The sequence below is a fragment of the Plectropomus leopardus genome, chromosome 24 (genome assembly GCF_008729295.1).
Source record: "Plectropomus leopardus isolate mb chromosome 24, YSFRI_Pleo_2.0, whole genome shotgun sequence".
NCBI lineage: Eukaryota > Metazoa > Chordata > Actinopteri > Perciformes > Serranidae > Plectropomus > Plectropomus leopardus.
The window spans coordinates 6,408,029-6,421,727 of NC_056486.1; the positions used below are offsets into that span (position 1 = coordinate 6,408,029).

The 13,699-nt window shown below is 42.6% G+C and overlaps 1 protein-coding gene across 1 annotated transcript in view; it reads left to right on the plus strand.

Moving 5' to 3' along the window:
- Positions 1-13,699, plus strand: part of LOC121963037 (Krueppel-like factor 7) — a 48,499-nt gene that overhangs the window by 22,091 nt on the left and 12,709 nt on the right. The window contains exon 2 of the mRNA XM_042513406.1: positions 4,210-4,831. Within this exon, the coding sequence (XP_042369340.1) occupies positions 4,210-4,831 (622 nt within the window). The remainder of the gene's footprint in view (positions 1-4,209; positions 4,832-13,699) is intronic.

The following is a 13,699-nucleotide window of genomic DNA, read 5'->3' on the forward strand; positions in this document are numbered from 1 at the left end:
ACATAACCTGAAAGTGACTCGTGATGAAACAGGTTTCATACAACTCTGCTTGATTGATCGTGATAGGTCTTTTTCATGGAAGACATTTTGACAGCGGGAAAAGCACAGGTGTAAATAATATTAATGATGGCTGAATTTCATTCAGCTGCTTTAGTTTCAGGGTCCTGGTGTTGTGCATGGTCCTTGCCATTTGTCATGTATAAAGAGCTTTAGTCCGTGGTTATTAGAAGTGTGTTATTTGTTCATTTTTATGTATGAAACATTTTATTTTCTTTGCCCTCAGTTCAGATTTGAGTGGGTATGTTGCTCAAAAGATGCTCTGTGCTTTGTCTTGTTTTGCCGCCTTTAATAATTGCCATGGTCTCAGAACATATGATGAAACATAGTGGTTTTGAAATGCTCGTGGGAAGAATAATCATGTAAGAGTCCATTCTTTGATTTAAAGCTGTTTTCATTGTCTATTTTTTTCTCTATTTAGAATCCGCCATGTGAAATTACTTCTCTCTGACTCACTTATTTCTCTGATTTATTGTCTCTAGTCTCGTTCTCTGTGAGTGTGTGCATCTCTGTCACTGGAGTCGCAGTGCTTATCAGAATGCGGGGGTGTGGGTTTCATGTCAACATAAGGGGGGCACATATGAAATGGGAGTTTGGGGTCCTTTGCTAGAAAATTTTGTGGATCAAACACCTAAATATTTGCATTCTGGTTAATATTATGCATCAATTTGTGCCTTTTCTGTATCAGTTTTTGGTGTAAATGTGTACATTTCTGAGTCAGAAGGCAAAGCTCTTTGATTTACCAGTCCATCTATGTTTCCACCCTCAACTATGGTCATGAGCTCTGGGTAGCGACTGAGAGAAGGAAATTGCAGATACAACCAGCTAGAATGAGTCTCCTCCAGAAGGTGTCTGGGCTCAGACGTCCGGGGGGAGCTCGGCGTGGAGCCGCTGCTCCTTCGCGTCAAAAGGGGCCAGTTAAGATGGTTTGGGCGTCTGATCAGGATGCCTCCTGGAAAACGTTGCTGGGGACAGGGACATCTGGAGTGCTTTGCTTGGCCTGCTGCACCAAAAAAAGAGAAAAAAACATATGAAGCACTGGGCAGGAGATTGGAGCAGCAGTTTCTCTTTTGAATTTGTCTTTAATGTATTGAGGGAATGCTTTTCCATAGAATGATCTTTTTATGTATCAGACAAGGGGACGACAATGGATGAAACTTGGAGAGACAATTCACATATTTTAAATGCTGAGTTCTACGCATCCCCGGCATCCTATGTCCCCATGTCCAGTGTTGTCTGCTACAAATGCTGAACTGGTTAAATGCTTCATCAGAATGTAATATAACCTGTAAGTGTGTTTGTTTACCACAGATCTTAGTTTCTGCAGTGATCCAAACTGCAGTGTAAAAAGTCCCATTAACTTTTTGACAAGTAAATCAGGACAAAGCTAACTTCTGTGTCAGCCTACAGAAAGCATCATCCCTGAAACCTTCAATAGCACTCCAAATGAACAATCTAGCTCCAAAAACATGAAACATTTACGTGGCGGGAGATATTTTAATCTTGGCGGTCTGCCACTAATAAGCAGGTGAACAGTTGGGGCACATTTTGGTCATTTCACTTACAAGTGGAATCATGTTCCTCCCTCAGATTGCCTACTGGCTCTGTGAAATGCTCAAGAGGAGCACTCCTGAATTTGGTGATGACTGACTTGTTCCAGGGAGATGCTGGAATCTGGAATCTGGTCCCAAGTCACCCTGCTACCAAGGCGATTTCCTCCGGTTTGGAGGTGGAGGTCGGCCTGCTGGAACAGCCATTGGATTGTCTCAGCTTATCCTGGCTTGCATGACGGAATTATCCCGAAAGCCTTTTAGGAAATGAACCCTGGCTTTATTCAGAGCCAACTGATGTTGGCTCTCCAGATCGGCATTTGTCCAAACAGAGCTGAAGCGGGCCATGAACGCTCCTTTATCCTGGCTATTGTGCTTTTTTGGCTCTTGATTCCATGCCTACACACAAGTTGCACATTCACTTCAGGCCACGAGATCAGCAAATACATGTGCGTAGGTGTTTCGCACACAGACACACGCACACACAAGCACTGCATAATTACGCACGGAGCGGCGTAATTATGCTGCATACACGTGCACTTGCAAAAATTATGCACACAAACAGCCATAATTGCATGGAGCCACAAATACACCCACACTGCACACACAGGAACCGCTGATCAACTGTGTGACCTTCTCTCTTACAATGTTAATGTCACCACCTGGGGGAGGAGAGCAGTGGAAGGAAGGGGGAGCATGATGGAGTGACGGGAGAAAAGGAGGGGGTACGACAAGGAAGTCTGTCGCACCCTCAGCCTCTTTCATCCCTCTTATGTCGTCAAACATCCCCTCTGCATGCACACACTTATACACACACTCCACCCTCCGCCGCCGACATCCAAGCTCGCACATCACCGTAGGTCGTAACCTAACATTCACTGTGAATGAACCCTTTTCTGCGTCTGTGTGTGAGGCCGCTGACAGGATCCTGTTATGCCAAATGTCACACTTCCAAAAAGGATTCACCCCCCGCGGAGAAAATGAAGTCAACACCTTCCTTTCGCTTTTTCTCTCGCCTCTCTTGCCTCCTTCACCTTGTCCCTCCATCATCCTCCTCCTCCTTCTTCTTCCCCCCTTCTCACTTATCCGTTTCTATCCTCTTTTCCGCTCCCTTGAACTATCTCTACCTCACACACACACTCACCTTGCAGTCCTCAGCGTTTTGCTGAATAAAGTCCCCTTTAACTGGCTGGTTTTAGCGGATAATTAGTCCTCACCTTGGGAGAGGAGGAGACAACAATGAGGAGAAAAAAGGAGAGAGAAAAGGGTGATTTGGGAGAATCGATAGAGGCAGAGGGCTATGGTGGGAGCGAGGTGGATGAGTTGAAAGATGTTCTTTACATGTGCGCACTCCCTTCATCATGTCTCACCGCCTTCAATATTTAATTGCGCTCTGAAAGAAAGAATAAAGGCAAAAAAATTCTCATTTAATTCACTGGCCACAGCTATCAAGGAGACAGTAGAGACCTGAAAGTTTTTTTAAACCATCACAAGAAAAAATAAAAACATGTCACAGCAGAGGGAGGCAGCTGTAGATGTGGTCAAGTTTTAATTTGATGTCAGTATGCAAAAACTGTAAACAGTAAAAAAAAAAAAAAAAAAAACAACTCCAAATTCTTTTTTGTTCCTGGAAGACTTAGAGGAGAAATTACACTCCCTTAGCAACAGACACCCCCCTCCCAAAAAGGGAGAAAAAAAAAAGCGCAGGTTTATTTTTAGAAGGTGCAAACAAGGAAAGGAGGAGGGTGGCGAAGTGGGGGTGTAAGATTGTAAATGTCTCTGATGTGTTCAGTCTGTACAACCTTATTCCTGATAATGGAACTAGCTCCTCTGTCTGTCAGTGCCTATTTACACACAAATGAAGTGGCGAGTTGCACGCGCCCAGTGGAGCTGCTAGCCTCCATCTCAGCTGTCAAAATGGGTTAGCGGCTACAAGCGATACACAACGATCCTTGGGATCAAACTGGCGCCGTCCATTCAAACATAATAGCTTCATCCTTGGACGTGGAGCGTCTCTTCTTTCCCCCTCGCCAGCTCTCCTCTCCTCTCCGAACCTTGCCAGCTTGTTGTAAAGTAATAGACTTCTCAGGGATGCCAGTTCACACAAATCGGGGATGTAGTCTTTTATTTGCCCTCCGAAGGGGAGAGGTGTTTGGAGTAATAGGGATGAAGCAGACCATAACTACAGCTGAATAAATCTTCCTATCTTGGCTCAGCGGAAGCCAGTGCACACATGGCTTGTCAAAGCTCTATAAATGTTGTTTGATAGGAGTTCTGTTCAGTTTAGGACTTCTCCTCCCGCTATCCACTCGGCTCGCTTTCGTTCCGTGCTACAGCGGTTGCAATCAATCAGTGTGTAATCAGTCGTCGAGGCGGAGCTGCCAGGTAATCCTGGCTGTCTTGGTGGCTATCTGTGCGTGTGCGCATGTGACAGCTGGCAGAGCTGCTAAGTTGCTTGTCTGGGTGAGTGGATGGCACCACGCAGATTTCCTCGCCGTGGTGTGTAAAGGCATATCGGATGATCTGATGGCTGTTGAAATTGTCAAGTGGGGATGGGCATTTTCAGTGCCCAAACTTACCTTTCTTCCTCTCTCCCTTGCAGACCTGCCTAGAATTGGAGCGTTACCTGCAGACGGAGCCCAAGCGTCTCTCAGAGCTTTTCGACCAAGACCTGGATGGCCTCCTAACTCCAGCCTACCTGAAGGAGGACGGCGAGGAAGAGCTCACAGAAACCCTGCTCCCCAGCCTGCCGAGCCTCCCTGAACCCCCGAGCCCACCTCCAGTCATCCTCTGCCCAACGCGGAAGAACTTTCCCTCCACTGGTACAATGAAAAGAGACCTTAAACCTAAGGGTCTGGATAATGTAGAAGGCATGGAAGGGGTCCACCAGGCCCAGCTGAGCGCCGTCACCTCCCTGACGCCCCCATCATCGCCAGAACTCGGCCGGCACCTCGTCAAACCCAACCAGACACTGACGGCATCAGCTGATGGGACGCTTACCTTGAAGCTGGTGGCCAGGAAGGTGGGGCTTAGCGCAGCCCGGCTGGTGGCGGCACATTCACTCCCTGTTAGGATGAGGGACGAAGAGGAGGGGGCGGCGTGTGTTATCGGGGTGGGGGAGCTACCAGAGAACAAGAAGAGGATCCACCGTTGTCAATTCAACGGGTGCAGGAAGGTGTACACCAAGAGCTCTCACCTAAAGGCCCACCAGAGGACACATACAGGTGAGAACTGGACACAATCCCAATACACCCCTTGTCTCTTTCACATCACCTTTTCTCCTCCGTTTTGCATGGTCATGTCTACGATAGGGTGTTCCAATTCTTGTTGGGATAGAGGGGTCAGGCGAAGTGTCAAGGCTATATGGCTATACCTCCAAATAAAGGTTTTTCAGACACTCAAAATCAAAAATCGTTGGTGAGATGGTACAGTCGTTGGTACAAGCAACCAAAGAAACCTAAATAATTTTCTTGGTTAGTAACAATATTAAAATTACAGAAACCACTGTATTATTTTAGTTTAATGTCATTTTGTGTTTTATGCTCCGCTTCTTTGTAACAAGCTTAACAAAATAAAAAATTGCGAGTATGCTGATGTGTCAGGGGCAAGCTAGCTAAGGTTAAATTTTTCTTGCAGATTTGTGCAAAGCAGTTCTGCATTGTGACAGATTTCCATGTTGCATACCCAGCTTTGATGGCATATGACGCCCAAAATTTAATCTAAGTGCAGCAGCAAAGTTGCAAAATTGCTGCACTTGTTACTGTATCTGTACAGGCTGAGCACAAATTGCTATTGTCAGCCTACAGAGCAGCGTTATTGGCCTGGTAATGAAGCAGTGTTTTGGTTTGGTTTTTTTTTTATTTGTTTGGTTTGGAAATGTGAAACTTAAATTCTGCAAAAGAAGTGTCCGTTTATGTAAACGGCAGCATTAAAATGAAGTATCAGGGTCTTTAAGGGTTTTATTCCATTTTATGAAGGAAATTTTAAACCACTACTCCTTGTAACTCTGTTTCGAGGGGCAAGATGGCCTTCAAAAATGAGTAGAATGCAAATGAGGTACTTTTCTGGTTTTACCAGCACTTAGTATGATTGAAAGAAAAAGCACTATGTTAGAGATGGAATATTGTGCTGCTTTTTTGTATTTGCAGCACAATAAGAGTTTGTCGATCAAATCAATCAATAGTTCTAAAGTTTTAGTTTGCATGCTCGGCACAAAGGAGTAAAATGACTTTTCTACAAAGCCTCCTCACTATGCAATACTCATTTCACCTCAAGATTGGTTCAATACAATTATATAGAATAGTCCACTCAGATCACATTAATATACAACTTTGTGTTCATGTGTATGCTTGTATATGTTTGGCTAGGGGCTGTTCAGAGACACGGGGTTACATAATGTATAGTTTGTGAATATGAGCATATTAGTTCAGATATCATGTGACCCTATGAGACTTTCAGTCAGGCACCTCTGAGGACACCTCTCCGACCAGGAGGTAGCCACTTGATACACCTGCTGGTAATAAACTTGATTGACACTCAGTGTTGGTGACAAGCTAAAAAGGCTCAGTCCTGCAGCTAAGTGGCTGCTGCTGCCTGAAGGAGACACACTCAGAGTGTCTGCACTAAACACAGAAACTGAACAAGCTTTCTATCAATTTGGGTGTGCATTGGTGTTTCCTTGAAATCTCAGTCACTCAATCACACGTGTTTACTCCACGGGGCAATTTGCATGTGGGTGATTTGTTTGGTCTTTTGGGGAGGTACACTGTTTGTATTTTCCTGCAAGAGACGTAAAATGTGGACTGTTTTAGTCGCGCACATCCAAAAGCCATGTAAGGCATGTGCTAGACCTGAGGAGTAGCAGTCAACAACATGAAAAAAAGTCTACACACTGTAGCTCCCTCACAGGTGTAAATTAATATGAGAAATATATATACAATTATACCCCCTCAAATACATGATGTAATTTTATGTGATATCTACAAATACATGTTTTAACAATCCGCATTCATATGATAACATTGTGAAAATGATCCTCATGTCCACGGATCCACAAAACAATTGAAAAACGCTGTAGTATGTATGCCAGGCCAGTAGTTGGCAGTGTAACTTTGTAATGATACACTGTAGAAAGACACCACCCGCATGCGCAAAGTGCGACCGTGACGTCATCGTTCTCTCAAGATTCGCGCATTGCCAATTTACATAGCGACAGAAGGAGTTGCATTTTCAAAAGATGATGTTGTCATGTGAACAAAAGGCCAATGTTTGTAGAAGAACGTGAGCCCGAAATGTCACTTGCGGATGTGTCAGTATGTTGCACATAAGGGAGCCAGAGTGTGTGGACTGTTTTGTGTCTTAACATTTACATTTATCCATGGTTTATGTGAGCTCTTCAACCAGTTCATCCATTCAGTCATCCTTCCAGGGCAGACATCGTTCTGAATTCCTAGATAACCTGACTTGAGATAATTGAGGTAAATCCCCCGCTTCACATTCTTGGAACAAGTACAATATTCCCATAAAGTGATAAGAAATGTAAAGAAAAAACAGCCAAGTAATCACAGAACAGGCTTAAACCTTGGTCCCCTTGTTGCCATATAAAAATATCACCACCTAAGATAAAAATGTGATGATTTCAGAAAACCCACTTCTCTTATCCCGCTCTTTAAGTACTTCTCTGTGCCAAACCAGGACGGGTCCTTCTTGTCAAGGTTCTTCTAAAGAAGGAAGGGGGGAGGGGTTCAGGAGCTATAACTCTCTCGCTCTTCCATCTCAATCCCAAACCACTCAGACCCCTGTCGGGGAGCTGTCCTCCGTCTGAGTAACTGCACAGTGATGGATGGATTGACCTGGATAGGCTGCCATTTCCCCGGTTTATTTCGGGCCCTCCCCGTCCTCTATGCGTTCTATAGTGTAAGTCTAGGTCAGTGGTTCTCCATCTGAGGGTGTTCACAGGGATAGTGATGGGATCAATTTAAGACCAGGAAAATATGTTTTCTATATCACAGTGTATTATAATCTTAAGAGGCAGGTCATAAGGGACGCCATCTGTATGTTCATTGATAAGGGGGGAGGGGGAAGAAAAAATGTTGTTGGCATTTTAAATAAGCAGGGTTATGGTTCACTTCCCATTTGGCTTTAGGTGTTGTTCTTACCAAACACACCAGGAGTGTATTTGAACTCTTAAGTGCATTATTAGGAAAAGTGAGAGCCTAATGTTTTGAATTCAGGTAGAAATAATTGGCTTAAAATGTAGTTCCCTTCCGCTCCTCTAAAGGTGCAGACACACCAACTTGTTCTCATTCCAAACTTATAAAATAGCTGCTGCTCTGTCTGTGTAAGTGCGCAACGCCAAAGGCACCTTTTGCATGCTCAGGAAATGCCGCTTGATGGCATCAGATAAAAACGTGGCTGGACAGAACCAGTTATAACAAGTTTGATCTGTTTTCCAGTCTTGATGTTAGTTGTTTTTTTTACTTTCCTCACTTGCAAATCTGTCCTCGTTCACTTAACTGAACTGCCAGTCAGAGATTTCACTCAAAGATGTTGTAATTCAACATGCTGCATCAACTGTAAAAAAAAAAAAAGCTCAGGCGGCCTGACAGCACAAAAAATAGGAGAATAGACCGCCCGACACTGATCAACAGCCAACACACCTGCATAGCCACGGGTGTGCTAAGATGTGCCTGTGCTACCCATAGAGGTGGCTAGCACACCCAAAAATCAGGTAGAGAATACATTTCTAGTAATAGCCTTATTGAAATGTTTTGTTTTAAACACAGCCCGCTACTTTGTCGTTTCACTTCTGTCTGTGGATCGCTATAATGGAGTTATAAAGGAGCTGCAGCCAAAAATTCTGTTTAAACGCTATGCAAAACTGGCAGGCTATTAATCTCCTGAGCGATATTTCAGTACCACGGACAGCGTTGTGTCCTACACATCCACCAGCAGCCATGACGCAGAACAAACAGAGCTGTCCATGGTTCTGAAATAACATTTAGTTTTATCACGTTTCTCAGCCAGTCTTTTTTGTTTTTGCTTGTTTTTATAATATAAACAAATAAATATATAAATTTTAAGGCCTCCCTTACAGCCAGTTTTACTTCCCGTTAAATGGTTAACTTTATTTCAAGAGAAAATGGGGATGTGTTTAGAGTCAAATGAGGTCGCCATCACTCATGTTAAAAGGTTTTTTTTTTATATTAGGAACAATTGATTAGTATCATGCCAAAGTACAATTGCCTCCGCTCTCGAGTCCCCCTCCCCTCATCTTTGCATTAACAATATTGTTTCGCACATGAGAACAGTTACGTCACGAGCTACATGACTGTTGCTTATGTTGTTGCTAAAGTGTAGAAAGAGTCCCAATCCCAAGCCAAAACAATGGAGGTGAGCTTTGCATTAGACCTACTAATATTTATGTTTGGGAGACAATGGCCACAGTTACTTGCACAGAAAGATTCTCCTATTATTCTGAATATGACATTATTCTGAATTTGATGTTTAAACAGCATATTCTGTTTAAATGTTTCAAATTAAGCTGTTTTCTGAATTTAGCATATTTCGATTAAGATGGGAGGTATGCCGACATTATTAGGGTTTTAAGAGCATTATTTGGACATGTATACAGCAAATTCAGAATGTTCCTCTCAGCTGGGGGGTTTCACCGTAGTTTGCGACGCAGTGTCTTGTCCGTTTACAGTCTGCGCTGTGCATCATCATGGATACATTGTACACAAACCAGCTCACCAACAGTTTGCTGAGCTGTGTGGTAGAAATGCATGCAAAAGAAAATGCCACATTTCTGGTTGGAAGGAGAAACACAACTGCTTTTTAACATTATGAAAGACTTTTGACAAGCGCAAATATTGCAGTACCGACTTTTTCAAGAAAGTGAAGGAAGGAAAAAGGGAATCCGACAAGTCCGCCATCGCGAGGGAAAAAAAAGCAAAATGATAAGCAGCTCCAGCTGTTGTTCACATTTTGACGTGATAAACGACATGTTGGGGCACGTTAATCGGAGTATGCACAGCTGCATCTAAATGGGAGTGTTAGTGGAATATTCATTTTCATTAGACATGTTAACATCTTAGTAGTATTATTGTCTTTTTCAGAATAAGAGCAAAACTGGACTACTTTGTGCATGTAAACACACTCAGTCTCGAGAACGACAGAATATGAGATTGCCATGTGCTGCACACATATTGTACACTTGCTTTTTCTACTAGTACTTATAAAAAAACTCAAGACCAGCTTTTAATGTGAACTTGGGCATAGATCACAGAACCGTGCCCGGGTACAATACAAATCAAACAAACTAGACTTTGTGCTTAAATCCACTTAGCTCCACGCCTGAACCCTTGATCTGAAAGCTTCCAAGGTGGACTATGAGTATGGTGTATGGTGGACTGCAGTCTGGACTCTAATATATAGCTGTTTCCTTGCATGTTTTACCCCCTGGAGGTACAGCAAGGACGTCCATCACGCTAAATGAAGTTACAGGCTCTCTAATTAAATTTTCTCACTACCCACCATCTAAATCCCTTAACGTAATGGTTGACAGATCACCAAAGCTGTCCGATTCAGAAGCTACACACGACTTGACTACAAGCTCCAGCTTGCTTGTATCTTCGGGGGTGTGAATATAAATAAAGCCAACTTGTCAACTACTATATGTTAAGAATGAAAAAAACACGCTGTATGTGTGATCACACCCTCGGTGGTGCTCGCCACAGGTTTGGGCATCAGCCTGAGTGCAACAAAGGGCACAGACATGCAATCATTGATTTCCCCAGTGTGGCATGTCTACAGCCCCATGTGCTTAAACTCCATGCCAACTGGGCCAGTTTGGAGAGACCAGTGATGCTGTCCAGTCATAGTATCAATACAAGCCAAGAGATGGACAAAAAGGCTTTAATAGATTTATCAAAAATTTGGAGAACATCTCATGTATCCAAGATTTGGATTTACATTAAGTCATTACATCATATGCTCATTTAGTCCAAACAACACTTTATAAAATTAAACTTGTAGGGAGATATGTTGAAGATTAGAACTGAGAATTAGTAAAGTAGTAAAGTTGACTTAAACGGTTTATTTTCTCAGATATAAAACACAAATTATACCAAACAGAGATATGGTTGAGCTGAAAAATCTCAAATTTTAGAATTTGGAATTTGTAGGTAAACATTTTTTAGCATTTTTTCTTGAAAAAAGACTTAAATGATTGATGTATATTCTGATATGACATTCAGATTATATAAAAGAGATATGTTTAAACTGGAAATTCTCAAATTGGAATAAGTTATTTTGAATAAGTAACATTTAGTACTTTTTCTTGGAAAATGGCTTGAACCTTCAATGCATTCACTTTTTCTGGTGAATCAACGAATAGATAAATAATTTCAGGACTTTATATTGGCCCACGTTGAACAAGGTCCTTGCAGAATCAAAGTATCACCTTATAAAACTGTAATTGTAAGCTAATGAGGCATTTTCTTTCTTTCTCCAGTATATTGTTCCAAAATTGGTGTCATTATGATAAAATGACACACATGATGTTACATATAGCCCCATAAAGGGCTCACTTTGTTAGGGAACCCCTCCCCCCGAGCTTATCCTTGTCACTTCAGGTGCTTTGGATAAAAGCATCCTCCCAAAGAACGCCTGTCTTGTTATTCAAACCAGGAAAGTGGAATGATAAAGGGGAAAAATGTCGACATAAGATGACACAAAGAAAGCACAAAAGCTAAAGAAAAGGCAGAAGAAGAAGAGATAGTGACGTTGAGTGAAACAAAGGCTAGATGAAGACAGAAGACAGGAATAGGGGGTGGGCGGGGGGGTACAGTAGAGCGACCCTCTTCAGAAAGAGACCGCGGTGCCACAGGCTCCCCCATTCACTGAGCCATTATCCTGACAAGTTTAAAGATGTCATTACTCAAATCCTCTTTTTCTTAGTTGTTATTTCCATAAATTACTGACGGAGAAAAGGCTACGATTTAATCTGGAATTAGACGGGCTGAGTTGAAATGACAGTGCCCTGTAGAGCTTTTTGTGAATAGGCTTATGGCAGATAAGGAATGGTACAATTAGATTTTGGGCAGGGTGAGGGAACGGGTAAAACACGAGAACTGTTGGGTTATTCTGCCTCTCTCTCTCTTTCCCTCTCTTTCTCATCTTCCTCTTTTTTGCTCTTTCTAATCTTTCCCTCTCTCTGGTTTTCTTCTCATTTTGCTCCGTATCAGTCTTCTCGTAACATGTCATTCTCTGTATACGCTTCTCTCTCACGCTCCCATTTTAATGCTTTGCTCTTTTGCCACTCTCTCTCTCTGGGCTGAGGCCACAAATTGAAGAAAACATTACACTTCTTTTCTGTAAATTAAACTTTAGGTCCGTTTTTGTGGCCTGCATCGAGCTTTTTCTTAATTTTCTCACATATATACAATGATATAGGTTATAAGTTACAGTCACTCCCCAGCTGCAAGCACACTGCTACGTGAGCCACAGGCTCACATCAAGGAAACATGTAATCTTGGTTGCTGATGTTGTTGATTTCTACCCGTTTTTGGATCATATTCTTGCTGGAACATGTCCTGTTGTGAAGATTTTGTTTTCGAAGCTTTTATTTGTGATTTTTCATGGTAGAAGATGTTGCTAAACTCCAAATCGTCATTCTCCACCTGCGATGGCGGTGCTTTTTAGGGAGGTGGTCTTAGAGAGACAGGTGCTAAAATGGAGCCTTTCAGATAGAGGGTGAATACAGGTATTCAGGCCAAAAAAATAAAGTGTTTGTAAACATGTTCCTGCTGAAACCCAAAATACAAACATGAACCTAAAAATGACCATAATAGCCCCCCTTTAAACAGACATCTTTTTAGCCTGCTTTAATACCAGAGGAATTAGATGTTGAACAGTCACATATGGTATGTGTGTGATATTTTAGTGTCCATATACTTCAGGCCATGTAGTGTATGTAACTTCTACATTTATAATGCCAGATTTCTTGTTCAGGTCAAAGAAACAGTAAGAAAAATTACCCACTTTAGTCCACTATTTTATTAGTGGTATATTTGACATTACTCAGTCTGCTTCATATTGAATCATGACATGCATAAGTGCAATTATGTTTATTGATACATATTGATGATAAATGCCAAACATCCATCTCTCTGCCAGTTTTCCATAATCCCCATGCCTCTTTTTAACATGCTTTACTCCTCCATCAGTTCCCCCATCTATCATCCTTCTCACTAAACCTGTTTCCTCTCCCTTTCACCCGTCTCCAAGCCTGCACTGCCAGTTGTGTGCAGGAGCCTGTAAAGCGTTCTCCGAGAGCCTCTCTAATGACCTCCGAGACCCGGATGCCCTGCTTCAGCTCCAGCTAATGGAGGGAATGCAATTAACTTCAATGCTGGCACCTGAGAGGCTGGAGTGAGGGCGCGTAGGGGGGGAATGTGTGCGTGTGTGTTTCAGAGAGAGCATTCGGAAGTAACAGATTACACATAATGGGATTACAGTGACTCAGGAAACACCCAGTTATCAGATTACGGATGAGAAGTATTGCTTATTTGATTACTTAAAAATTTTCGGAGGGGAAAAAGCATTTTGGTTGCGCATCATTTTTGGTGAAAGGTGTCAGCTGATGGGGATTTTATTAAATACTGCACAATAAATAATGGTTTTCAAAAACAGCACTGTCCAATCCCAATTCTTTAAATCAGAGGAAATAATCCACTTAGCTTCATAATCTACATTATATGTTTTACGGGCAAAGTAATCCAAAAGTAACAGAGCATAATCAGATTATGTTGCCGGGTTGGGGCTAATCCAGTGGATTAGGTTACTGATTGCCATTTTAAACTGCCAATCAGTCCGACTGTATGCAACATTGTGTTTAAAAAGTAACCTTCCCCGTCCAGTTTGTGAATGTGTGTTTGAGAAGCGTGCACCTGCTCTACTTGCCTGTTTGTATGAGGGCATCTTGAGGGAGGGGGTGGGCTCAGTTGCTAGGCAACGGGGGGCAGCGTATCGTTGGAGGAGTCGGTAGCTGAGTGGTTATGTACTGCTGCAGGCTCTGGTCTCTTAGTGCC